The 24,884-nt window shown below is 44.2% G+C and overlaps 1 protein-coding gene across 17 annotated transcripts in view; it reads left to right on the forward strand.

Moving 5' to 3' along the window:
* CAMK2B (calcium/calmodulin dependent protein kinase II beta) overlaps positions 1-24,884 on the forward strand; it is a 309,659-nt gene that overhangs the window by 161,386 nt on the left and 123,389 nt on the right. For all 17 annotated transcript variants that reach the window (XM_020984059.2, XM_020984065.2, XM_020984060.2 and 14 more), the window contains exon 3: positions 11,247-11,306. In XM_020984059.2, the coding sequence (XP_020839718.1) occupies positions 11,247-11,306 (60 nt within the window). The remainder of the gene's footprint in view (positions 1-11,246; positions 11,307-24,884) is intronic.

Consider the following 24,884-nt stretch of genomic DNA (forward strand, 5'->3'; position numbering starts at 1 on the left):
TAACAAACAAAACCAACACATTGGTAGTGCCTGAGAACTTGGTCCTCCTTTTGCCTTGGAGTGTCTTGGCCAAGAGTCAGAAGGCATGCTTTACCATCAGCCCTTGGAAATTATGATTGTCTCTGCATTAATTAGAGTTCTTTGAAGTCTTTCATTATTGTTTTCCTTTACATTATTGTGGTGGGTTGTGTAAAAATTTCCCTTGGTTCTGCTTGCTTCACTCTGTACTAGTTCATATATCTCTTCCCAGGTTTCTCTTAAATTCTTTTTGAATTGCTCTCTTTTTGAGAGTGCAGTAATATGATGACATTACATTCTTATGCAGTTTGTTCAGTCAATCCCAAGCTGATGTGTACTTACCTTTTTTTTTTTTTTCAGGTCTTTACTACTATAAAAATGCTGCTAGAAGTATTTTGGCATATACAAGGCTTTTTCCTCTTTGACCTCTTTGGGGTATTTACCTAGCAGTGATAATGCTCAGTCAAAAAGTGTGTACAGTATGTCTTTTTTTTTCCTTTTTTTTTTTAAAGTAAAAATACTGTTGTCCAGAAGACTTGAGATAACTCACAGTTTCACCACCAGTGCATTAGTGAAACCATATTCCCATAGCAACTCTGGATATTTACCATGCCTGTCTTGGGTTGCCTGTGTCAATCTTGTTGGGGATATGGTGAAAATTCAGTTGTTTTCATTTGCATTTCTCTTATTATTCGTGACTTGGAGCGTCTTTGCATATGGTTATTGAGAACTCTCATTTCTTCTTTTGCAAACTTCCTGCTTATATCCTTTGGCCACTTACCCATTAGGGTCTGGCTCTTAGACTTGCTTATTTTTTTTTGACAGTTCCATCTCATTTTTTAATGGCAAATTGATAGGGACCTCTCTTCCACAGAGTCAGTGACCAAGTCCTATTACTTGTCTCTCCTTCCTGTGACTTCCTGGATGGTCTGTCACCCAATGGCATTAGTGCATCCACATTATCTTTCTGTGGAGGACCAGCTAGCTCCTGATTCTTCTAGAGGGCTACTGCTTCCCCACCCCCCCTCGGGAAGAGCCTCACGACCGCTACTTAGGGTGTGGTGGTCTTTGGTCCTTTTCTCCTCTGTGTCACATTCTTTCACCCTCCAGACTCCCAAGCAGATCATGATGCCCTTCTGCCTCTTCAGATCCGTTTCCTTCTTTGTTTTTACCTTGATTCCCTTCCTCCCAGGTTTTTTTTAAGGAACACTTCATTCTCCCTGGCAACCTGGACAGAGGAAAGACATCCTCAGAGTCACTTCACCTTTTCAAGGAGGAAGATCAGCCTATTGAGTACCCACCTTTCTTTCATATTGAATACATCTGATTATCTGGCCATGACAGAAAGACAGATGTCACAAAATCCAGGCAATCACTGCCAAATTCACCTTACTCTCTCTGCTTGCTGGAGGTAGGGTCCTCAGTCCTCATGTGCTCCTCTTGTTAGTTACTTGGAACTCTTGGGCATGAACCCTCTGGAACAGTAGCTCTTGGAAAAGTGGTTAGCAATGAGTCCCTGGACTAGACTTGGTAGGCAGCTTTCTGCTGTTGAGAGGGTTGCACCTCCCCCTTTCTTTCTCTTCCTGCACACCCAAAACTGACCTGTCCCCTAAAAAAAGGCCATCCTCTCCCCACCTGTAAGTTCCCCAGTCCCACAGAAAGAGGTGGGTGAGGAGCAAGCAACGGGGGCTCTGGCTGAGGGAAGCAGTGGGCTGGGCTTAGAGATGCACAAGTCTTCTGAGGAATCACTTTTTTTGCTTCGGCCTCACCTGTTTGGCAGGGAAGTAAGAGGCATCCTGCTCCCTTGCTCTTTGCTTTCATGGCTTTTTAGCAGGTGGAGGAGAAGATACTAACACACCTTTTACTCTTTTTGCTTGGTTTGGAGATGGGCAACCCATGTGAACTGAAGTTATAGAAGACTCAGCTGGGCATAGGAGAGGCAATCTGATTCCATCCTATTTACAGGAATACTTGTGTGTCTGTATTTTAAAGTTGTGACTAAGACTGTATTCTCAACTTATTAAAGCCATTTTTGTTGAATTTTTTAGGTTCTCGCTGAGCTAGGAATCCGCCTCCCCAATCCCCACTGCTGAGTCTTTATCTTTGTTAGGCTTGATTAAATGTCTCTTCCTCTTTTTTTTTTCTAGCTAAATTATCTCTCTTTGTTCAGTGGGGTTCAGCTAGTCAAGTGTCCTACTCTCTAGAGCCTAAAAGATCTCAAGTTCATTTCTGGAAACTAGAAGGGAGGAGAGAGGCATTTGTACCCCTAAATACCTTTTCAGAGGAAAGGCCCCAACATGTTTGACCAGTAACTTGGAGTTTTAAGAGAAATGGTCATCTGAACACGAGTATATCCTAAAATCACAAATCAGAAACCAGCTAGCTGCTAGCCCATATGGACACCATTCATTCATTCATTCATTCATTCAACAAGTATTTGTTGAGCATCTACTTAGTACAAGGGTCTGTCCTTGTTCGCTAGGAAATATTTTGTTTTTTAGTGCTATGCTCCAAATGTTGGAAACGTTGCCCCTGAGGCCCAGGATTTACACTATCAAGTTTTACAAACTCGTTTTTATTATGAGAAGAGAGAAAGTAAAAGATTATAGGGTTTTTTCCCCTATTCTCACACCCTGGGCTCATCCTACAGCATCACCTCCAGATGAATGACACATAGGGAATATGGCTTTTCAGAGCTGAAAGGCAGCTCAGTGATTATCTAATGTTACAGATAAAGATGCACAGATAAAGCAACGTGACTCCACGAAGGTCACATAGCTAGTTAGCAGCAGAAGTGGAGCCACAAAGGAAATTTCCCTGTGGCCCAGACCAGTGATCTTTTTCATCAGACCATCATACATCAGTAGCATGGTCTACCCTCCAGCCTCCACCCCACCCCCTCCTTTTCAATGGATTGGGAAAAGCAGGCAGGGACTGGCCCTATTCCTGTTAAGTGGCTCCCTTTTGGATTGATTCTGTCCCCTTACTGAGAACTGACATGTGACTAGTTTGGGACATGCTTCTGTACTTGAGGTTATAAATACGTTTCCATTTGCTACATTTGTCATGTCTTTATTGATCACATTTGTCCAACCTAGGATCACAGAACCTTGGAGTCAGAAGGGATCTCAAAGGCCATTGAATTCAACCTCCACCTGGGCCAGAATCCCCTCTCCTCTGTGAACCAGACACTAGAGCTAACAGTCTTCTAGGCTGTTACCAAAGACCTCCCATGAGAGGTGGAAACCCAAGGCAGCCCCATTCTCCTCCGAAATTGGCCTCTTGGAAAGTTCCACCTACTAGTCCTGGTTCTATTCTCTGTGACAAAACAGAACAAGTTGAATCTGTCTTCCAGAACTTAGATGGCCATCTGTACTGCCAGAATCCTCTCTTCTCCATCCCAAAATGTCTTCGGTTCTTTCACCTGATCCTCATATGGCATGGTGTTGAGGCCCTTCACTGTCCTGGTTGTCCTCTGAATGCTCCCCAGCTTAACATCTTCCCTAAAATGTGATACACAGAACTGAGGACAATATTCTTTATGTATTTTAACTAGGACAGAATATGTCACAAAAATTCCAAGTTAGTGTTTTGGTTTTTTTTCCCAGATAGATCCATGTGGTAGATTGGGCCTCCTGCTAGAACCTCACCCTACCAGGGCCCTAGAACCTTCTAGAAGCAACCTGGAAGGTTCTTTCTAATTAATTCTCTTTATCTGTGGAGCTAGCATAGTGTGGTGGGAAAGGCAGGTGGATATGGAGTCAGCAGGCTTGGGTTCAAGTCCCAGATCCACTATTTACTTCCTGTGTAACCTTGGCAAATCACTCTATAAGCCTCAGTTCTATAACTGAGGGAATTATATCTATAAATTGAGGGAATTGAAAGGCTCATTCCAGTGCTAGATCTCTGATGAGGAAGCCTGGCCCCTCCTCTCTGCTGTACAAATGGTGGACAGGGGAAACTGCTCATCAAACAATCCTTCAGGGATTAAAGGGCAACCTCCTTTGTCTCCTTACACCTAGGCTTAAGGGAAGAGTTCACTTGAACCACCCCAATGACTTCCCCCAACCCCTAAAGGATTGTGAGATGCCCAGAGTAGTTCTTGTTCGTTTTCCAAATCAGTTTTCTGATTTGGAATGAGGTTTACAAATGAGCCCTTTGTGGGGCATGCTTTCCTTGGTCATTCATTGTAGGGGCATACTCTCCCACCACTGTTTTAGCTGTCTTGTAGAAGGTGTTGGGTTTCACATGTGGCCCTAGTTCCTGTTGATGATGTCAACATAATGTTTTGCAAACTGTAGGTGCTCCGTAAATAATAACAGGAGGAATAAGAGTTTTGGTAAACTCCAATCTTTAAGTACTTTTAAAAATTGCCCTAGGGGCATCTTGGTATAGTAAAGTCATATGTTTTCTCTATTCTTTGCCTTGGTTCTTGTTGAGAGAAAGAAAACATACCTGCGTTTAAGAAGCATGACATCTTTCTGCTCTATTTGGAAATCCTTTCTGGTATCTTAACTAAAACCCTTATTGCTTCACATTGTCTTTTCTAAGAGTCATTTCTCAGTGGATAAGTAGTCAAAGGACATATAAATCATTTTTTAAAAGAAATGCACAGCAATAACCATGTGAAAAAATGCTCTAAATTACTAAGAGATAACTGAGGTTTCACCTCACACCCATCAAAGTGGCAAAGATGATAAAAGACAAAAATGGTGAATGTTAGAGGGCTGTTAGAAGGCAGGTCTGCTAATATACTGTCGGTGCACCTGTGAATTGATCCAACCACTCTGAATGAGAGTTGGGAATTAAGTGAAAAAAAAATGAACATCTTATATCCCACTTCTAAACATATTCTCAAAGAGGTCAGGGACAATAAGAAAGAACCCAGAGATAACTAAATATTCATAGCAGCATATTTTTTTAACAGCTAGTTAAAAACTGAAAACAAAGTGGTGGCCCATGGATTGTAGCTGAATGAATTGTAGCCTATGAATGCAACAGAGTGTTATTTTACTATGAGAAATGGTAAATATGAGGAAATCAAAGATACATGGGAAGACTTAGATGAGTTGTAAAGCAAAGAAAGTGGAAACAGGAGAACAATATATGTGTTGGCCCTAGGAATGCAAATGAAAAACAATATTGGAAGACATAAAAAATCAGATCAAACACAATCTTGATTCCAGAGGGTGGATAATGAAACATGCTTCCCCCCTCTTGGTATAGAGAAGTGGTGCTCTATGGGTGTAGAATGGTATATATGCTTTCAGTCACAGTTTCTGTGTCCTTTAGTTCGGTTCGCTTTTTCATTGTTATAAGGCCAAGTGGGTGTGGGTGGGTATTGGAAAGTGGTTGTAAAAAATGTTTTTTTAAAGCAATTAAAATTTTTTTAAAAAACAAATTGTCTTTTCCATTTCTTATTTAGGAGCAGACAATAGGTACTTTTGTTTCCTCGATGCCATTCCCCCCATCCCCCATTGTTACCTGTCTCAGTTGTCCCCTCAATTGTTTAAAACCATGATCCTTCAAGACCCAGCTCCAGTATGGCTTCCTCCTGGAAGCGTTCTTTCATTCCTGGCATGTGTTCCCTGACCCCTCCCCTCCATCTCTCCTAGAGCACTTAGCACGTTGTGATTCTCAGGCTCCTCAGGGCATGCCATCTTGTTCTTTTCATAGCTCAAGTTTATTTTGTGCTTTATGACTTATGGGGGACTTTTTCATGGCCCATTTCATGTTGGCTTCATAGTGCCCTTGTGAGTAGGTAGTATAGGGTCAGAGAATTTTAGTGCAGGGAAGAGCCATAGAACCCCCTGAGAAGCAGTGGGACTTGGCTTAGCTGTTCCTGTGCTGGACTTAGGAATCTGGGAGACCTGGTTTCAAATCCTGCCCTTGATATATTGACGTTGTGCGATCGTACACAAGTCAGTTCATTACCCTGAGACTGTTTCTTCTTCTGTAAAATAAGAATGATAATACCATCATGTTTACGTCATAGGCTTATTGTGAGGCTCAAATGAGCTAATGTAGAATAGTTATCTTGTTGGACTGTTGCATATTACAGATGGGGGAACAGAGGCGGAGAGGTAAAATAAAGTGGGTGTAGGATGGTAGATATGCTGGAGTCTAGGTCAGCCGACTTCAGAATCCAGTGCTATTTCTACCTAGCCCAGCGTGCCAGCTCCCATGACGCCCCCACTTCTATAGGCATTAAATATTTGTAGAATTGATAGAGACACAATTCCACAAACAACGTTTTGTTGAACAAACATTTCATCGTTAGGAAGGCACTGTGCTGAGGACTTGGAATTTTTTAAAAATGGGGAGCTCCCAAGAGAAATCACCCTCTAATAATATGCCAACTAGAGACTGCTGGGCACCCTAAGAGTTTGTGAGAGTGGCTGTAGACGCTGAGAGGGGAAGGATGGCTCATTATCAATATATGTGCCAGTCTGCCTCTGTTCTGAATCTACAGCGACAAAAACCCAACAGTCCCCTCTGTCACCCAAGGTGCTCACATTTTACCAGGGCAGGGGTCCTTAACCTTTTTCATGGAATGGATCCTTTTTGGCAGTCTGGTGATACCTATGGACTCTCTCAGAATCATGTTTTTTTTTAAGTCATAATTGAAGGAAATGCTAAATTTTGGTTGCATTTGAATGAAAATGAAGATGTAATTTTTTTCCCCATGCACATTCATGAAACCCTTGAGATCTACCCCTGGACCCTGGTACTGGAAGGAGACAACATGTACACAAATAAAAATAGCACGAGGAAGATTGAGGAGGGAGACAGCACAACTTGGGAGGGAGGCAATCAGGGAAAGCTTCACAGAGGAGGTGGCATCTGATCTGAACCTTGAAGGATTCTGAGAGGTAGAGAGGAGGAAGTACATTCCAGGCATGGGATATGGCTTGTGCAAATCTGTGGGGGTGGGAGACAGAGTTTCTAGATCAGGAAATGGTTAGTAGACCAGTTTGGCTAGAATGGAGGACATGAAGGGAAGAGGAAGTAAAGCTGAAGAGGAAGATTGGAACCAGATCGTAGAGGGCTTTGAATGCCTTATTGATGAGTTTGTGTTTGAGGTAATATTTGTAAAATTCTCTTCAGTCTTTAAGGCACTGTTGTAAAGAACAGTTATTCGTTGTTGCTGCTGCTGTTGTTAATAGTATTATCATAGTAACAGCTGTCATCGAGGAAGTGTGTGATAGAAAGAGAAGTGGGGCTGGTCACAGTGGCAGGGTATCCTGTGTGGACAGCCAGAGTGCTCTACTTCTGTCCTGGGGATTTCAGAATGAAGTAAGGAAGGTCCCCAGCACGTTGGCCAGCACCCTGCGGTGTAACCATGGAAAGACGTGGACGAGAGTGGCACAGGATGGGCTACACGACGCGCTGGGAAGGGAACTTCTGAATGCATAAGACGAGATCCATTCGAGTATATCCTGGAGACTGTGGGACGCTGCAATTGGCATCCCATCCTTTTATTCAACCCTTAATTCCTTGCTGGTTTTACATTGATGAATGCAGCATTAAGGAAATGCTGGATATAGAAATTTGGTGGTCATGGGGTAGTGATTGAAGCTGGGATTCTTGTGTGATTCCTTGATGATGGCAGGGCTCTCATAGGACACAGAGCCTGTAGCAGGTTGGCACTTTCCTTTTTGGGAACTGGCTCAGACTGAATAGCGCCTCCAAAATCCAGGGCATTTGTGGCTGGCGTGTGAGAAGAGAAGGAAAAGTCAGGACTCTCCATGTGACAGGATGCGGGTTTGGCCCTAGAGGACGGTGGGGTTCCATCTTTTTTTTTGCAGCACCTTCTGTTTGGAGGATGGCTTTGTATAGAGAGTTAGGCAGATGAGTTTCCATGTACCAGGCAGCAAGCAGCGTGAGTGGGCGTCTGTCTTCAAGACTCCTGGGGTTTATTTCTAGCTAAACTGCTGATTTGCTCTCTTGCCCTGGGCAAGTTCCCACTTCTTTCGGATTTGGTTTTCCTCCTTCTGAGAGCAGGATGCCCATCTTGTGGAAGCTCAAGAATATAGCCTGCTAGTGCAAAGGTTTGGCTAGGCCATGGGGCAGCTACTGTCCCCACAAGCAGTGGCACCGCAGGTGGCTAAGGACCCATATAGCGTGGTCCTCCTGTAGTGCAACGGAACGGGATGTCAGGAGACACTTCCGTTTGAGTAACGTGAAAGGGCTTTGCCAGATTTATTTCATTTCCCCTTCATGCAGTCTACTTTTCTGGCCACATGAGCCAGTTGGGTTAGTCCTTGAACGTGATTCTTCATCTCTCACCTCTGTTATCTTTGAACAGGCTATCCACCTTGCTTAAAATGTATTCCCTCATCTCTGCCACAATTTTCTTTTAATTATCATGTCTAATGACCTTTGTTTCCAATCCCCATCCTTTTTTTGACCTTTCTTTAACCTTTGACACTTGATCACATCTCCTTCCTCTTGGATACTCTAGGTTTTTGTGATTCTGCTGTCTTCATCCTGGTCTTTCTCCTACCTGTTTTGATGTCTCCTCAGTCTCCTTTGGTGGAGGCCACACAAGCGGGTGTCTCTGAAGGGTCTGTCCTGGCCCACTTCTCTCTTCTGTGTCTACACTGCCTCTCTTGATGATATCATCAGCTTCTCTGGTTTCATTTATTATCTCTTTCTACAATGATGTTTCCCAGATTTCTATTTCCAGCCCTAATCTCTTTCTTGAGCTATAGTTCTGTACCAACTGCCTTTTGGATATTTTGAGTTGTATGTCCTGCAGGCATCTCAAACTCAGCACCAGAATTCGTTATTGTTCCTGAGAAGATGCCCTTTCTAGGGCTCCTACCCTTGCACAGGCCTTGTTACCTCTTCATTGGTCTCTTGCCTCAAGTTTCCACAATCGCGTTTGTCCTCTTTCAACTGCCAAAATGATTTTCCAAAAGCACAGATCTGACCACACCATCTCCTTCCTTGATAACATCCCAATTCCAATGCCTCCCTATTACCTCCAGAATCAAATATTAAATCTGCATTTGGCTTTTGTAGCTCTTCCTACCTTTCTAGTCTTCTTAACACTTTACTCCCCTCCACAGGTGAGCTGGCTACACTGGCCTTCTTGCTGCTGGTCAAAGACAGTACCCTGCCTCCTGACTTCATGTCTTTGCAATGGTTGTCTTCCATTTCTGGAATGTTTTTCCCCTTCTGCCTCCTGGCTTCCCTAATGACTCAGCTCACTTCCTGCCTTCCGTGGGAGGTCTTTTCTGGTCACTTCCCTCTCCTCTTTTGACATTTCTTTCCATTCACTCTGTATATCTACATATATGTATCTTGTATGTACATAGTTATCTACATATTGTCTCCTCCATTAGAATGTGAGCTCCTGGAGGGCAAGGACTGTGCTTTTGGCATTGTCTCCCCAGAGCTTAGCACAGCGCCTGGCTCATAGGAAGCACTTAATAAATGTTAAGTCACTGATTGACTTAGTTTCCTACAAGGCTTCACTCAGGTACCCATCTTCTCTCCAACGTCTTTCCTGATGCTCTTCCTTGTGCCTGTGGCCTCCCTCCTAGAATTAACATGTGTACCTATTCATATGCTATATCCCTCCCAGAGAATGTAGCCTCCCAGAAGGCAGGGGCTGGTTTTCCTTTTGTTTTCATTTCCCTAGTTCCTTGTACATAGTAAGTGCGTTATATCTGTTTGTTGGATTGGGTTGATGTCCTACTTTCCCAATTAGCTGTGTGTCCTTGGGCAGATAAATCCCTTGTCTGGGGCATAGTACTCCCATCTTTAGCATGAGAGGGTTGGACTAGAGGACCTCTCAATTTCTTTCTGGAACTACTGTGCGAATAGTGTGGAGGCCGCATCCAGCCCGAGTGTCAGAGTCATAAGGGATTGTTACAGATAAAATTACTCCCATCACATCTCACAGTTGAGGGACTTAATTTGATTTTTGCAAAAGATTTAAATGAGGAAAAGTGAATGGATAAATAAATGGCATCATCTCTGGATGATCACCTGTGGGTTGTCCATTTGCAGGATCCAGAGCATCCAGAGCAAGGTTCTCACCCCTGGACACCTTGTTCACCTTCACCCAAAAGGAGAGCTCTGGATTTGAATCCTGCCTCTGATACTTAAGAGTTGTATGACTATGAGCAAGTCAGTTAATCTTTCTGAACCTCATTTTTTTCTTGTATTAATGTCAAGAACCTGTAGTTTTATGAGAGCTCTCTCCACTGGCACAGATCATGCATGGCCCATCTATTACTTACATCTTGGAGAATTACATAAGGCTCAGACAGATGGATTGACTGGTCTGTGGTTTCTCTACCACTCAGCCTGGCATTTAAAGCCTCTTCCCCATCTAGCTATTAGCCTTTCTTTACAGGTTTTAACACACAGTACTCCCCTAAACAAACTCTTCCTTCTGACCAGCTGTTTATTCTTTACCAAAATTTCCACTCCATCTCCCATCTCCATGTCTTCACAATGACTGTCCCCTATTCCTGAAGGTCCTTCTTCACCTCTGCCTCTTAGAATCCTTGGCTTCCTTCCAGACCAAATTCACATGCCATAAGTTTAGAAGAGCAGGGACTAGAATCCAATCCTTTTGACTCTGTGTGTTGCCAAAAGATCATAGAACACTTTACAAAGCTAAATACTTTGGGATCCTTCATGCTATTCTTTCGGGAGTACACATACCCACCCAGAAGTTGACTATGAATGCATTCAGGTTTCCATGTTCTCCTCCATTCCACACAAGTTGACTGATGAACAGTAGAAAAGTAGTAGATGCATAAGAAGAGTCCTGGAAACGGTCTTGACTAGCCCAAACACATCAGGGATGAATTCAGTCAAGTAGGAATGGGAGGGAGGGCAGGGCACAATGGTAAGGAGGCCAGCCCCATCACAGAGATGATTGTGCCAGGAGAAGGGGGGTAGTAGTATGTGCTGAGGTGTGGACTGTAGGGGAACACCAGCCCTTGGAGAGGAGTTCCAAGGCGGTGTTACCCCCTGGGGGTGGTGACCTGGGAGCAATTGCTGCTCAAGACCAGCAGAGGATTATGAGGTAAAGAGCAGGGATGGCAGTTGCCCTGAAGAGGAAGGGCCCCTTCTTTCCCCAGTGGAAGAAGCCCTTCTTGTTCCAGCCTAGTTATGGCTTTGCCTAGAAAAGTTTAATTGCTTCCATTAATAGTCATATCCTTTGGATTCACGGTGATGCCTCTTTCTCTGTTTTTTGTCTTCAGATCACCAGAAGCTGGAGAGAGAAGCCCGGATCTGCCGTCTCCTGAAGCATTCCAACATTGGTGAGCTTCTCTTTGATAAAGCTTGGCAGGGGGTGGGCAGGGGCATCCTTCAGGGTCCAGCTGTCCCTCCTTGCCTGGGGTATCTTTTTTTATTTCTGCATAGAACCCAATCAACTTCACTTGACAGACATCTTAAGAATGTGGGCTCTCCCAGGACAATCTGGGCCTGGTGACTTTAGGATCTCAGATTTGGAGCTCAATGAGGTGTTTTGTTTTGTTTTCTCCTCATCACTTCATCCTTGGAGCTTCTCATGCCTGACAAAATCAGGCTTTGAGACTGGGATGCCCTAGGAGAGGTCACTGACAAAAATTCTCTCAGCCCTTTCCTGGTACAGGGCACCCATCTTAGAGTTCTCCAAAATCCTCCATTAACTCAACTTGGCACTCCGCTTTCCTTACTGCCAACACACAGTGTTGCCAGCCAAGAATGCCTGACCCCTCTAGACCAGGAAGCTTAACTTCCATTGCTGGGAAAATTTTAGAGTGGATCACTAAAAAGCTGACTGGTGAACATGTAGAAAAGACAGCAGTGACTATACAGAGCTATCGCTACTTCATCAAAACAGGCCGTGCTAGAAAAAGCTTATTTCCTTTTTGGAGAGGGCTGCTAAACGGGGAGAGGCCACATAGGGTAGTGTAAGAGAACTGCCCTCAGAGCCTGGAAGACTCTGACACATGTTGGCCGTGTGACCCTGGATGAGTCTTCTAACCTCTCAGTGCCCCAGCCCACTCTCCAAGACTAAAAGTCACCTTGGAATCCCCTGAAATCAAAAGGCCAGGCTCTATTCCCACTAAGTTGGTAGAAGAGGGTAATGCTGTGAGTGTAATTTATCTAGATTTTAGGAAGTAGCTGATGAAGTATTTCATACTTTTTGATGAAGTATCTCACTTCTTGTGGGGAAGGAGGAGAGATGTGGATTGGATCAGAGGTGTCCAACTCTGGGCATTGGCAATTGGCAGCTTGACTTCCCCAGAGCCAGATTAAAATGTCATTGGGAAATGTTTAACAAAATAAAGAAAAATACAGTACAACACAGATGATGCTTATTTGTGGTTTTCTAGGTCAGTAGCTGAGCTTGACACTAGTGGACTAGGTGATCATATAATTAGGGGGATTCAGAGCTGGTTGGATGAATGGACTCAGAGAGTACTTGTTAATGGTTCACTGTCAGTGTGGCAGGAGGTTGCTCGTGGAGTGTCCCAGGAATCTGCGGTGGTCCCCATACCGTTGAACATTGTTAGTAATGGACACAGTCACCAAGTTGTCCTATGACCCTAAACTCAGAGTTTTATTTAACACATTGTGTGACTGAGTCCAGGATCCAAGAACAACTCGACAAGCTAGAACATCAGGCTAACTTTAATAAGATGAAATGAAATATGGGTAAATGTAGAATCTTATATTTGGGCACACAAAACTCAACTTCTCAAGTACAAGTTTGGGAAGGTGTATATACACATTTGTTTGTCTGAAAAAACAAATCAAAGGGCATTTAAGTCTGAGGAGTTGGTATTTTATTCCATTATTATGTTACGGCTCTTAGTCCATTTGTCTTATCTATTTAATTAGATTACATAATCCTTGAGGGCAGGGACTGGGCCTTCCTTTATCTCTGTCAGTGTCTAGTACAGAAAGTACTTGTTGACTGTTATTTGTATAGATTCTTGTCTGGAAATTTTGTGGCTGGACTGAGGTTGATGGTCCCTTCTGGCATGATGATTATACGATTCAATCTAGTGAAAAGGCATAGAGGGATTTAAGAGCCTATAACCCTGAAAGCCCTGGCAGGCCCTAGTAGAGTGGGGAAGGAAACTTCATGTATGGGCCAGTGACAGACTGTGTGTTGGCTGAGGACTAATTCAGCTAAGTTCAGGGAGCCTTGACCCCAGAAGTTTGGCTAAAAGGTGATGGATTTTTTAGCCACTGAAGCCACAAAGGCCACGCTGTAGCATCCGGGGCTTGTGAACTGGGTCAAGAGATGTGAACTGGTCTGATCATTCTGAAAAGAGATTTGGAATTATGCTCAAAAGAGATCAAAGGAAGAAGAAAAAGACTCATGTACAAAAGTATTTATTGCAACTCTTTTCACGATGGCAAAGATTTAGAAATTTAAAGGGGTTTTTATCAATTGAGAAATGGCTAAACAAATTATATGAAGGGGATAGAATGCTGTTGTGCTGTAAGAAATGTGGAAGGAGGATAGTTTCAAGGAAATATGGGGAGATGTATGAAGTGATGCAAAGTAAAGTGAGCAGAGCCAGGAGAACAATATATAAAAATCATAATCATAATCATAATGATGATGATGATGATAGCTAACATTTACATAGTGCTTACTATGTTCCAGACACTATGCAATCCTAGGAGGTAGGTGCTGTTATTATTTCCATTTCCAGATGAGAAAATTGAGGCAGGCAGAGGTCATGACTTGCCCAGGGTCGCACAGCTAGTAAGTGTCCGAGACCAGATTTGAATGCAGATTTTCCTGACTCCAGGCCCAGCACTCTGTCGTTTGTGCCGCTATCCACTTACTGTGCCAACAAAGGCTTAAGAACACTGATCAACTAGATGATTAACCATGATTCCAGAGGACTGACAGAGGGAGCTTTCAGAATGACAAGTGTACTTTGGGATGTGGCCAGGTTGGGAATTTGTGATGCTTGAATGTGCTTATGTGATACAGGGGCTCTATATTTCTTTCTTGCTTTTCGGTGGGTGGGGAAAGGTGAGAGATAGGAAAAAAATTCTTGATCATTGAAAAAAAATTTGTCTTAAAAAAAAAATGGGAACACTCAAACAGGCCAGAACCACAGTGAGACTCCAGGAAGCCACAATTAGATTGTAATTCAAGGGCTGGAAAGTACCTCAAAGGTCATCTAGTCTAAATAACTCATTTTACAGATGAGAAAAATGAGACCCTTAAGAATTATGACTTCCCTGAAATCATATAGGTAGTAAACGGCAGAGCCAGGATTGGAATCCAAGTCTCTTCTGAGCCAAAGTTCAGCCCTCTTTCCTCTATACAGCACTGCCCCTGAGGCTTTCATGCTTCACCAAAAAAAAAAAAAGAGAGAGAGAAAATAGAAGTAATGTTTGGAAAAGAAACAATGTTCCAAGTGGGTCAAAGACATAGGGAAAGGTCCTGTCTATCCATCCATCCATCCATCCATCCACCCACCCATCCATCCACCTATCCATCCATCTCTCTATATGTCTATCTATCTGGTTATCTCTCTCTCTCCCTATCTGCCTCCCTAACTATCTATAGCTATGTATCCATCCATCCATCTATTTATCTACCTATACATAAATATGTAATGATATATAACATATTTTAAATATATACCCACACATATTTATAGTAGCACTTTTTGTGGCAATAAAAAGTAGAAAGAAAGCAGCTGCTCGTAAAGTAGAAAATGCCTAAACAAACTGCAGAATATGTTTTTTATTAAAGGAGCATTGTATTATAAAAATGGCAAATATGGAGATTTCAGGGAATCTTGTAAAGACTGTTATGAACTCATGCCAAGCAAAGTAAGTAGAACTAGGAGAAGAATTTACATAGTGACCCTGATAGTGTAAAGGGAAACAAATGGGAAAGACCTCAGAACTCTGAGCCCCACAGACCAATCATGACCTCAGAGACCTGATGGTGGCTCATGCCTCCATCTCCACAGAGACACATGTGCTCTGATAGGTATGGATATTGGTAAATATAGCCAGTATTCCCTGTTGATTCATTTTGATTTGCTGTACTTCTTTCTGTTGGGGGATAGGGTAGGGCCATTGGAAAGCAATAGTGTTGTTTAAAAAAAATCAACAGATTTATTTATTTGTATTTTGTTTAATCTTATTTTTATCAATTTTGATTTTACATCACTATTACTTTCAAATCTATCATTCCCCGCACCCCTACCCAGTGAGCCACCCCCTCATAACAAAGTCTAAGAAGAAAAAAAGCAGTTCCATACAACCAAACAACACGTCAACCACGTCTGACAGCGTATGTGATGTTCTACACCCATAGTCTCCCACCTCTACAAAGAAAGGAGGAAGGAAGCATTTTTCTTAACTTCTCTGGGGCCAAGCTTGGTCATTATAATTTTATAGTGTTCAATTTCATAAAAGATTTGCTTTTTAAAAAGGAAGCAAATTAAAACGCGCCCAATTATGCATTCTGTTCTGGGTTTCTAAGATTTGTTGACCCACTTACTTAGCCTTAGACCTGACTCCTGACAAGCCCTGCAGCTCCCAGAACTGCCCAAGACTGTGGAGTCAGCCATCAGTCAAGGGAAGGGGAGTAATGTCATGTGAAAATAAAAATGGAGTAACTATTGACTAAGCTGTCAGGAGATCTGTGACAGGGAAGCCATGAGGAGTGACAGTTTGGGGACAGCTGAAGGCTGGAGGAGCGGGAGATGATTTTATGTCTTGAGGCTGCTCCTCTACCTGTTTCTTGGCCTCTTTATGAAGTTCCCTGGGTCAGAGCACTTCCCCTGCTAGGGCCCACCCTCAGGGCCAAAGCTGTTTCAGAATTGGCTTTAATTTTGTTGTTTTTAGGAAGTTTCTCCCTTTCCCCTTATCTAGGGGTCAGAGGTGATGGAAGGGAGAAGGGTGAAGGTAAAAGGCGGCACCACTGGCTGGTGCAGGGGAGAGAACACTGGACGGGGAGTCAGGAGACTGGAGCTCTTCATCCTGTCATGCCACTTAAATCACTGTGTGACCTTGAATAAGTTGCTGCCATTCTCTGGATCTCATTCCCTGCCTCTGTAATATGAAAGCATTGGACTAATGAACCTCTAGTGTGCTTTCCATCTCTAACATTCTTTTCTTCGGCCAGTCTATCTGGAGTGTTGACTGTCATCAGCCCTGGGACCTGGAGAGGTGGCTTTAAGATGAGCAGCTTGAATTTCTCATGGGCTTAAAGAAGCACTCCTTCTACAAGGCATGGGCTCTGTCCTGATGTTTACTGCTTTGAAACTGATGGCCCTTAAAGTAGAGAATACTGAATGAGAGAGATCCCTGATAATCCAAATGGGGACGCAGCTGTTTAGTGAGGGACGGGGAACTTCTTCTTTGCAGAGACCTTCCCAATCCTTCTACTCATTTGTTGCTTCTTCAATACCCCTTTGCCCTTTGGGGAGCATCTTTTGGTGTCTTCTTGGAGTACGTTGCACTGAGAGAGGAACAAGAAGGGGAGTGTAGTGTCCTGTCTTCCGCCCTGGTCAGACCACAGCTGGAGGGTCAGTTCTGATCACCGCCCTTTAGGAAGAACGTTGCTGAGTTGGCCAGAGGAAGGCGACCACCGCGATGAAAGGACTTGAGTTTATGCCATTTGACAGGTGCTTGAAGGACCTGGGGGTGGTCAGTCTAGAGAAGAGGAGGCTGAGAGACGTGGGAGGACCTGGTACCTGTAGAGGACTTTAATGTTTGTCTTGGCCTCAGAACTAGAAGCAATGGGGCAGATTTAGGCTTGATGTCAGGGAAGATGGTCTACTGAGAGCTATCCCACCATCAAACGGGCTTACCTTAGAGGAAAGGGCTCTCGCTCCCGCAGTGGCTGGACGACTGCTTGCCAGGCACTTTTAATGGGAGCATATCTTGTGGATGTCAAGGAGTGTGGGTGGAGACAGCCTTTCATCCATTGCTGAAATTCTCCGATAGTCAGTGACGGGGCTGCTTGCGGATGACCCAGCAGAGTGCAGACTCTGTCATTCTTGTCTGTAGGTCTGAGTACCTAGCATGATGACTCTAGCCTTGTACGGCACCCATGACGTACCAGGCACTGTGCTAAGGACTCCACAGTTATTATGTCACTTGATCCTTCCAAAAATGCTGGGAGGTGAAGTTCTATTATTATCCCCATTTTACAGATGGAGAAACCGAAGCAAGCAAAGGTTAAGTGACTTGCCCACGGCCACAGAGCTGGGAAGTGTCTGAGGCCAGATTTGTATCTGGGTCTGCCTGAGTTCCAGGCCCGGTGCTCTATCCGTTGCACTGCTTTGGTACCTATGCTGTGCACCTAGTGCGTGATGCCGTGCACACAGATGACTCTTAAAAAATGCTCGTTAAATTGCCACACGGAATCGAGGAGGGATCTCTACGGGACAAGCAAAGTTTTGAGCAGTGCAGAGGCTGTCTTTGCCAAAGGGTGGGGGTCTGCATGCATGGGATGCATAAAGACACTCCTGGAGAGTGGCCCTCAGGAAAAAGACAAGAGGGATCTCTGTGGACCACGAGGTCAATGCAAGGCAGCTGAGTCACAGGGCAGGTGAAATAAGCGGGGGCAGCCTTTGGGGGCATCGGTAGAAGAGCAGAGCGAGAGGCGAGAGTCACGTAGGCTGATGCCCAGGTGCGGGGGGAGCGTTGGTCTGGTCGGGTCATGTCTGAGGAAGGCGTTTGACATGCCAGAGAACATCCCAAGGAAGGCGACCTTCCCTGAGTGGGGAGGGAATCCAAGTCGTGACCCAGAAACACTGGCTGAAGGACCTGAGGATGTTTATCTTGGAAAAGACCATGGGGGGGGGCAGGAGAGCTGCCTTCACGAATTTGGTGAAGAAGGATTAAGTTTGTTCTGTTTGGCCCCAGGGGGGTAGAATTAGGAACAACGGGCAGGAACTTCAGAGAAGGCAGCCCTTGACTTGCTGTAAGGAAAAACTGCCTAATGATGAGAACTGTTCTAAAGTGGAATAAGCTGCCTCAGGAGGCTGTGAGCTTTCTAGAACTGGAGTTCTTATGTAATAGTGATGATGATGATGATGATAATTACTAACATTTATTTTGGACTTTAAGGCTTGCAAAGGCTTACCAAAAACTTACCTCATTTGATCTTTTCAGCAACCTTGAGGTAGGAGCCATTTTATATGAATCCCCATTTTACAGAATTTTCATGAGGAAACAGATTTAGAGAGGTAAGGTGGCATAGTGGGTAGAATTCTCGACCTTGAGTCAGAGAGACCTGAGTTCAAATCCTATCTCAGACACTTGTGTGACTCTGGGCCAGTACTTAAACTTTTTGAGTCTTCATTTCCTTTTCTTTAAAAGGGAGATTATAAACATTAACTTTTTTTTTTTTGGCTAGGCAGTGGGGTTGAGTAACTTGCCCAGGGCCACACAAGTAGTAAGTGTTATGTGTCTGAGGCCACATTTGAACTCAGGTCCTCTTGACTCCAGGGCCAGTACTCTATCCACTGCGCCACCTACCTGCCCCATAAACATTAACTATTAAATGACTCACCAAAGGTCTCAGATCTACTAAGTGAGGCAGGAGGGGAAAGTTTTCCTGATTTCAGGGCCAGCACTGGTACTACAATTACTACTGCACCTAGTGGCCTGTTCTTCAAGTGGGGGACGGATGACATCTTGCTAGAAGATGTTGTGGAAGGGACTTCTGAAAAGATACTGGTTGGGTTAGATGAAGTCCTGAAATTCTAACAGGGATGAGTTGGCTTGCAGGCCGGATACTAGACCTTCACTTGTGGCCTAAGAGCTGTGAAAGCAGATGATACTCTAGCAGGTCTTGCCTGGGGCAAAGGTCTCCAGGGTTTAGTTAGGTGCCATCTGAGGCAGTGGGCCATGCTCCAGCCTTCCCTACCTGCTCAGGGCAGCAAATCTGCTTTTCCGTTCTCCTCTCCCCTCCAATCTAAAAGCTGCACTTTGGGATCTTTCTCTTGATAACTTGGTACCAAGGCCAATAGGCAGGGGTAAGTTGGAGCCCTGGGGCTTTGACTCTATTCAGACAGCTCCACCCCTACCCCCACCTAGCTCCTTCTTGGAGACAATCTCAAGGTCTAAAAGAAGTCCCCAGAGGAGTTAGAGAAAGTCAGTTGCTTGGGTCCTTTGAAACTGTGCCTGAGCTCCAGAGAGGCTGCCAGACAGTTGACTTCAGTTCAGTTGAGAACCTGTGGGCAGTGGGCTCTGCTCATGCCCAAACAGCCCACTTGGCAAAGGTATCCTTGCCAGAGGTGGCATCACGAGCCAGCACCACCGTGATCATGCAGCACCTGGTCTGCAGTTTCTAAAAATACCCTGCTTGATGTCACCCACAGTGCTGTTTCATTTTCACCTCCGTGAGGATTCAGACAAATCCATCCAGTACCTGGTCCAGTGGAAGACTTCCCCCTGTGCCCACCCTCCATGTAAGATGATGGACTTGGTGAGTGCCCTTCCAGGGCACGGTGATCCTTCCCTGGCATTCTCTGCTCTCACTCCACTTACATTTATTGCCTGTGAGGGCACACTAGCTGCTTGCATTTATGTGGGGGGCAGGAGGGGAGAAATGGAGCAGTCTTTGGAATCTGCATGATTTTGACCTTTCCAGGCTGTCTTCATTAAATAAATATTTACTGAGCAACTGCTATAACAATACATTTGCACGACCCTTTCACATACTTCAGTTCATTTGGGCTCCTGTCTCACTGCCAACGGGGCTGCAGGGTGATGAACACTTTGGCCACAGCAAAACCTTTCATTAAGTGGAGGAGTTGTGATATGCAGTGGAGAGAATGCCCACTCTGGGGAGGCCACAGATCCTTGAAATACTGAAGTTAGCATTTAATTTGAGTCTCACAACAACTCTGTAAAATGGATAGGAACATTGGCATATCCATTTTTCAGATGGGGAAGCTGAGTCTTAGTGAGGTTAAGTGAGTCACTCAGGGTCACATGTCTGATTTGTCAGAGTAGGGATTTGAAACTCGATGGTCTTCCGCTGCCAAGTCCAGTGCTCAGGCCTGTGCTGCATTTGTCCATTTTGCCTCCCACCATCCTAGTCCAGGTTCTCCTCTTGCTTGGGCCATGACAGTAACCTATAATGGGTCTTCCTGCCTTTATTTTCTCCCCTTTAAAATCTGTCAGATGAGATATTCAGAAAGCACCTAGCAAAGTCCCAGGCACATAGTAAGGGCCTGATGCTTTTTTTCCCCTTCCTTCCTTTTATCTTTTACACAACTGAAAACTGATCTTCCTAAGGCACAGATACAGCCGTATTACTCTCCTGCTCAACAACCTTTGGTGGCTCCTGAGTGCCTCTAGGATAAAGTACAAATGCCTCTGTTTGGCCTTGAAATCCTGTACAACTTGTTGCTAACCTGGCTTTCCCTCAAGCTTGTTCTAGTCCTGCTGGGGTTCTTGCAGTTCTCTGTTTACAGCTTTCCATTTACTGCCTCCATCCCCCAAAACCTGGAATGTTCTCTCTCAGGCTCAGTGCAAGCACCACCTCCAAGAAGTCTTCCCTGATTTCCACTTAGGGCTGCTCCCAATGACTTTGTATTTATTCAGTAAATATTTTCTTTTTTACCTCTCTGTGTGCCTGTTTTCCCCCAACAGAATGTAAGCTTCTTAAGGGAAGGGCATTTCCTTTGTTTCTGTGTCGTGAGCATTTAGCGGGACTCCTTGTATATAGTAGGAACTTAATAAATGCCTGTTGAATGACTGCTATGGACGTGTTTTGCATAACTGCACAGGTATAACCTTTATTGAGTTGCTTGCCTTTTCAGTGAGGGTGGGTGGGGAGGGAGGGAGAAAATTTGGAACCCAGAGTTTTAAAAACATATGTTTTAAAAAAATGTTTTCACATGCAACTGGGAAATAAGAAATACAGGAAATGGGGTACAGAAGTCTGTCCTGCCCTACAGGAAAATAGAAGGTGAAGGGGATAAGAGAAGGGGGGAGGAGATAGAAGAGAGGGCAGACTAGGGGAAGGGATATTCAGAATGCATGCCATCTTGGGGTGGGAGAGGGGTGAGACGGGGTGAAAATTTGGAACTCAAAATCTTGTGGAAGTAAGTGCTGAAAACTAAAAAATAAATAAATTTATATAAAAATAAATGCCTGTTGAATTACATGGGATTGTGGAGACTACCGAAGGAGAATAATAGTAATTGCTGATGTTTGCAGAGCATGTTAAGGTTGGTCAGATACTTTGCACACACTGCTTCATCTGTTCTTCCCAATAATCCTGTGAGGCTAGTGCTATAAGAATAATTATCCCCATTTTACAGATGAAGAAACTGAGGTTGAGAGGTTAGAAGACAGTACCTGGCCTCAGTGATTGCAGTCAGATTGGAGAGATAAAGGCAGTCAGGTGTGAGGCATTTCTTATTCTATATATGGAGCAAAGAGAAAGGAATGGTTGCATCTATAGTAGGAAAGTCTTCTTGAAGGCTGAGGAATGGCTTGAGGTAAAAGTCATCTTCTCTCTTAAGATCCACCTCAATGAGATTGACCTTACCAATTCAGGTTCTAGAAATGCCTTATAGTATCACAGAATTTGAGAGCTAGAAGGCATCTCTGCCACCATCTAGTTCAAGTGAGAGTCAAAAGGAATTGCCGCTAGAGCCTACCCAACAACGTGGTCATCCTGCCTTTTCTTTAAGGCTTTCAAGGAGGGGGCCCCCACCATGTCTGGAGGCCTCGTGGTGTCCTTTCTAGGGAAGAAAGAACTTTGTGGGGGATGGGGTGGGGAGGGAAGGCAGTGTGGTAGAAGAGCACTAGCCTGAGGGTCAGGAGCCACCCCACCTTTCTGAGCCAGATGAGACGATGGGGTCAGGCTAGATAAGCACCAAGGTGCCGACCTCTCTTAACATTTCTTAATCACCATCTCCATTAAATAGCTCTGATTGACCTTGGCTTTCCTAATTCACCCTTTTCTCCCCGCCTTTGATGATTTTGGTAACTTGTCTGTATTTGTCCCACTTCCATTTTTATACTTCCTCATAAAATGGGGAATCCCATCCCTGATACCCCCTTCTCATACTCATACTCAGATGGTGAATAGGATGAAGGACGACTTCCCAATGGACATTTTAAAGAGCCTCTGATGTGTACAGTTCTGGGAGAGATACAGAGATTCATGAGACACAGTCCCTTCCCCTTATGGAACTTACAATCTAGAGGAGGGAGCATGACGCATATTGAAATGATTGTAATATAAAATAGTACACAGTAGGAAAAAAGAGCTATAAATGTTATGCAAAGTATAAAGAGTGGAAGATGGTACTACCTGCTTATGGTCAGGAAAGAATTGCAGGATCATAGATGCAGAAGAGGGTGGCTTTGTAGGGGATGTGATATTTGAGGTAGACTTTAAGAGAAAAGGGTGGGAATAGTATGGGGTGGAGAGTACTCTAGGCATGGGAAACTGTATAGGCAGCTAGGCAGCACAGTGGATAGAGTGCCAGGCCTGGAATCAGGGAGAGTTCAAATCTGGCTTCAGACACTTACTGGCTGTGTGACCTTGGGCAAATCATTTAACCCTGTTTGCCTCAGTTTCCTCATCTGTAAAATGAGCTGGAGAAGGAAATGACAAATCACTCTAGTATATTTTCCAGGAAAATCCCAAATGGGATGATGAGGAGTCAGACACAACTGAAACAACAGATTCCTAGAGGTGAGAAAACATGGTGGAGGGGTATACAATGGATGACAAAAAGTACAATACCATTTGGCCAGAGTGGGTTAGTACAGGGCATGCAAATTCAGATGGTGTCAGGTTCCAAAGGGCCTTGAATTACATGGGAAGGTATTCAAATTTTATTTGATAGGTAATAAATACAATCACAATCTCTGAAGGGACCTCAGAGGCCATCTTTCCATACTTGAACAAGTTTCTCCACTACAGCATCCCAAGAAATAGTGGTCCAGCCTCTGCCTAAAGTGTTCCAGTGGGGGGGGGGCCCACCATCTCCCTCAAGGCAGCCCATTGAGCTCTGGAACAGCTGTAATTGTCAGGAGATTTTTTTTTTCTTGACATTGAATCTAATTCTGCCTTTTTACCACTGCCCCTTCCCCTTTGCCCTTAGCTCTGAAGCTTTTGTTATTTCTTAGAAGAAAGCTGAAGAGAGTCCAAACACATCAACTTGTATTATAGGAAAGGGGGTACAGTAGCAAGAAGATGCCTCAAATGTCATCTTTTATGTGAAGCTTTTCCTGATCCCCCCTCAAAATTACATTGGATTTATAATGTCTTTGTTTTGTGTATACTTATATATGTGTATGTAGAATAGAATAGAATGTAGGTTCCTTGAGGACAGGGGCAATTTCATTTTTGTCTTTGTGTTCCCAGGACTTGGCACATAGTAGGTGCCTAATAAGTGCATGTTGATTAGATTAACTGGGAAACGGAGCCAGTTATAGATAGCAGAAAGCACCTTGTCCTTCCCTACCTGGTCCCTGTCCTTGGTCCTGAATTGTACTATTCTGCTAGCCAGCTGACTCACCCTTGACCTGGACTCAGCCTGAGGGAGCCAGGAGGATGTGAGCTGATGGTTTGTTAGGTGCCTGTGCAATTCCTCCTCAGGGCTATTTCTTTTTCCTAAGCTTTCTGTCTTTCCCAAAACACATGTAGACAAGAAGAACGTTCTGTTCTTCCCTCCAGTTGCCATCATTTTCAATAAGGTTTTTACAAATAAGCATTCCACAACTTCCTGCCTTCCCTTTAATGTGGGAAGCCCAGACCCATCCTTGCTGGAACACTGGAGAGGCATGTCAGCATAGTGGAGAGAGTGCTGGAAATCAGCAAGACCCAAGTTCAACTTCTGCCTCCTGTTCTGGATAGGTGACCCTAGGCAAGTCTTCTAACCTCTCTGAGCCTCAGTGTCCCCATTTGTAAAATGGAAAGAATATCTGTGGGACCTACCTTACAAGGTCGTGGTGAGGTCCAGATGAGATAATGTATGGAAAGTACTCGATAAACCTTAAAGCACAATGTAAATGCTTTGACGTGCTGGAATACTAGTTGTATTCTGGGGCATCTCATTTACCACCCTTTGAAAAACCCCTACCTCTGCAGATGTTCAGGCTGCTCTCAAGCCCTGTTGTCTTCTAGTGACTCATTTGGGGCTGAATGTTGGAGTCCCTGTTCCATTTACCGAAGGTATCAGAGAATGCCAGGCCTTAGCCTGAAACAGCCCATCTGGCATCTAGACTGAGGGGTCCTAGAGGGAAGAGCTTAATCATCTTTGTATTCTGTCCCCTACCATCTTTTCCAAACCTAGCACTGTGGACGGTAGAGAGGGTTGCTGGGTGTGCTCCTTGTACCTTCATGTCTTGGGTGAGGGGACAAGTATTTTGTGTCTCATTTTTCAAGCCTGCATCTCTAAAGAAAAGTTTAGTTATGTTTTAGTTTCTGTAGTTCATAATATCACAGATTTAGAATTAGAAGGACCTAAAGATGTTATCTAGTTCAACCACCTCATTTTACAGATGAAGAAAATGAAGCCCAGAAGTCAAGTGACTTGCCTAAGGTCACACAACTACGCAGATTTGAACCCATGTCCTCTGACTTCAAATACAGCACCACCTTCACTGTGCCCCACTGCCTCTCCAGCTTGTTTAATGAGTAAAACATTCCGTATGTCTGAGTACTTATTAGATATACACCTTACAAAACAAAAGGTAAAATCTTCTGGGTGCCTTACCTAGTAAAGTGTGCCACACGTACCTGCCTAAGACCTTGTAGCAAATACCTGTTGGAGGAATGGATAAATGAATGAGTGAAGTCACCTTGGCTTCTTTCTGTGGAAATCCAGTCTGTTCCCATGTGGGTGTTTCTTAATTCTCTCCATGGCCATTTG

This window comes from Phascolarctos cinereus, unplaced genomic scaffold, assembly GCF_003287225.1.
Source record: "Phascolarctos cinereus isolate Bilbo 61053 unplaced genomic scaffold, phaCin_HiC Scaffold_2;HRSCAF=192, whole genome shotgun sequence".
Taxonomy (NCBI): domain Eukaryota; kingdom Metazoa; phylum Chordata; class Mammalia; order Diprotodontia; family Phascolarctidae; genus Phascolarctos; species Phascolarctos cinereus.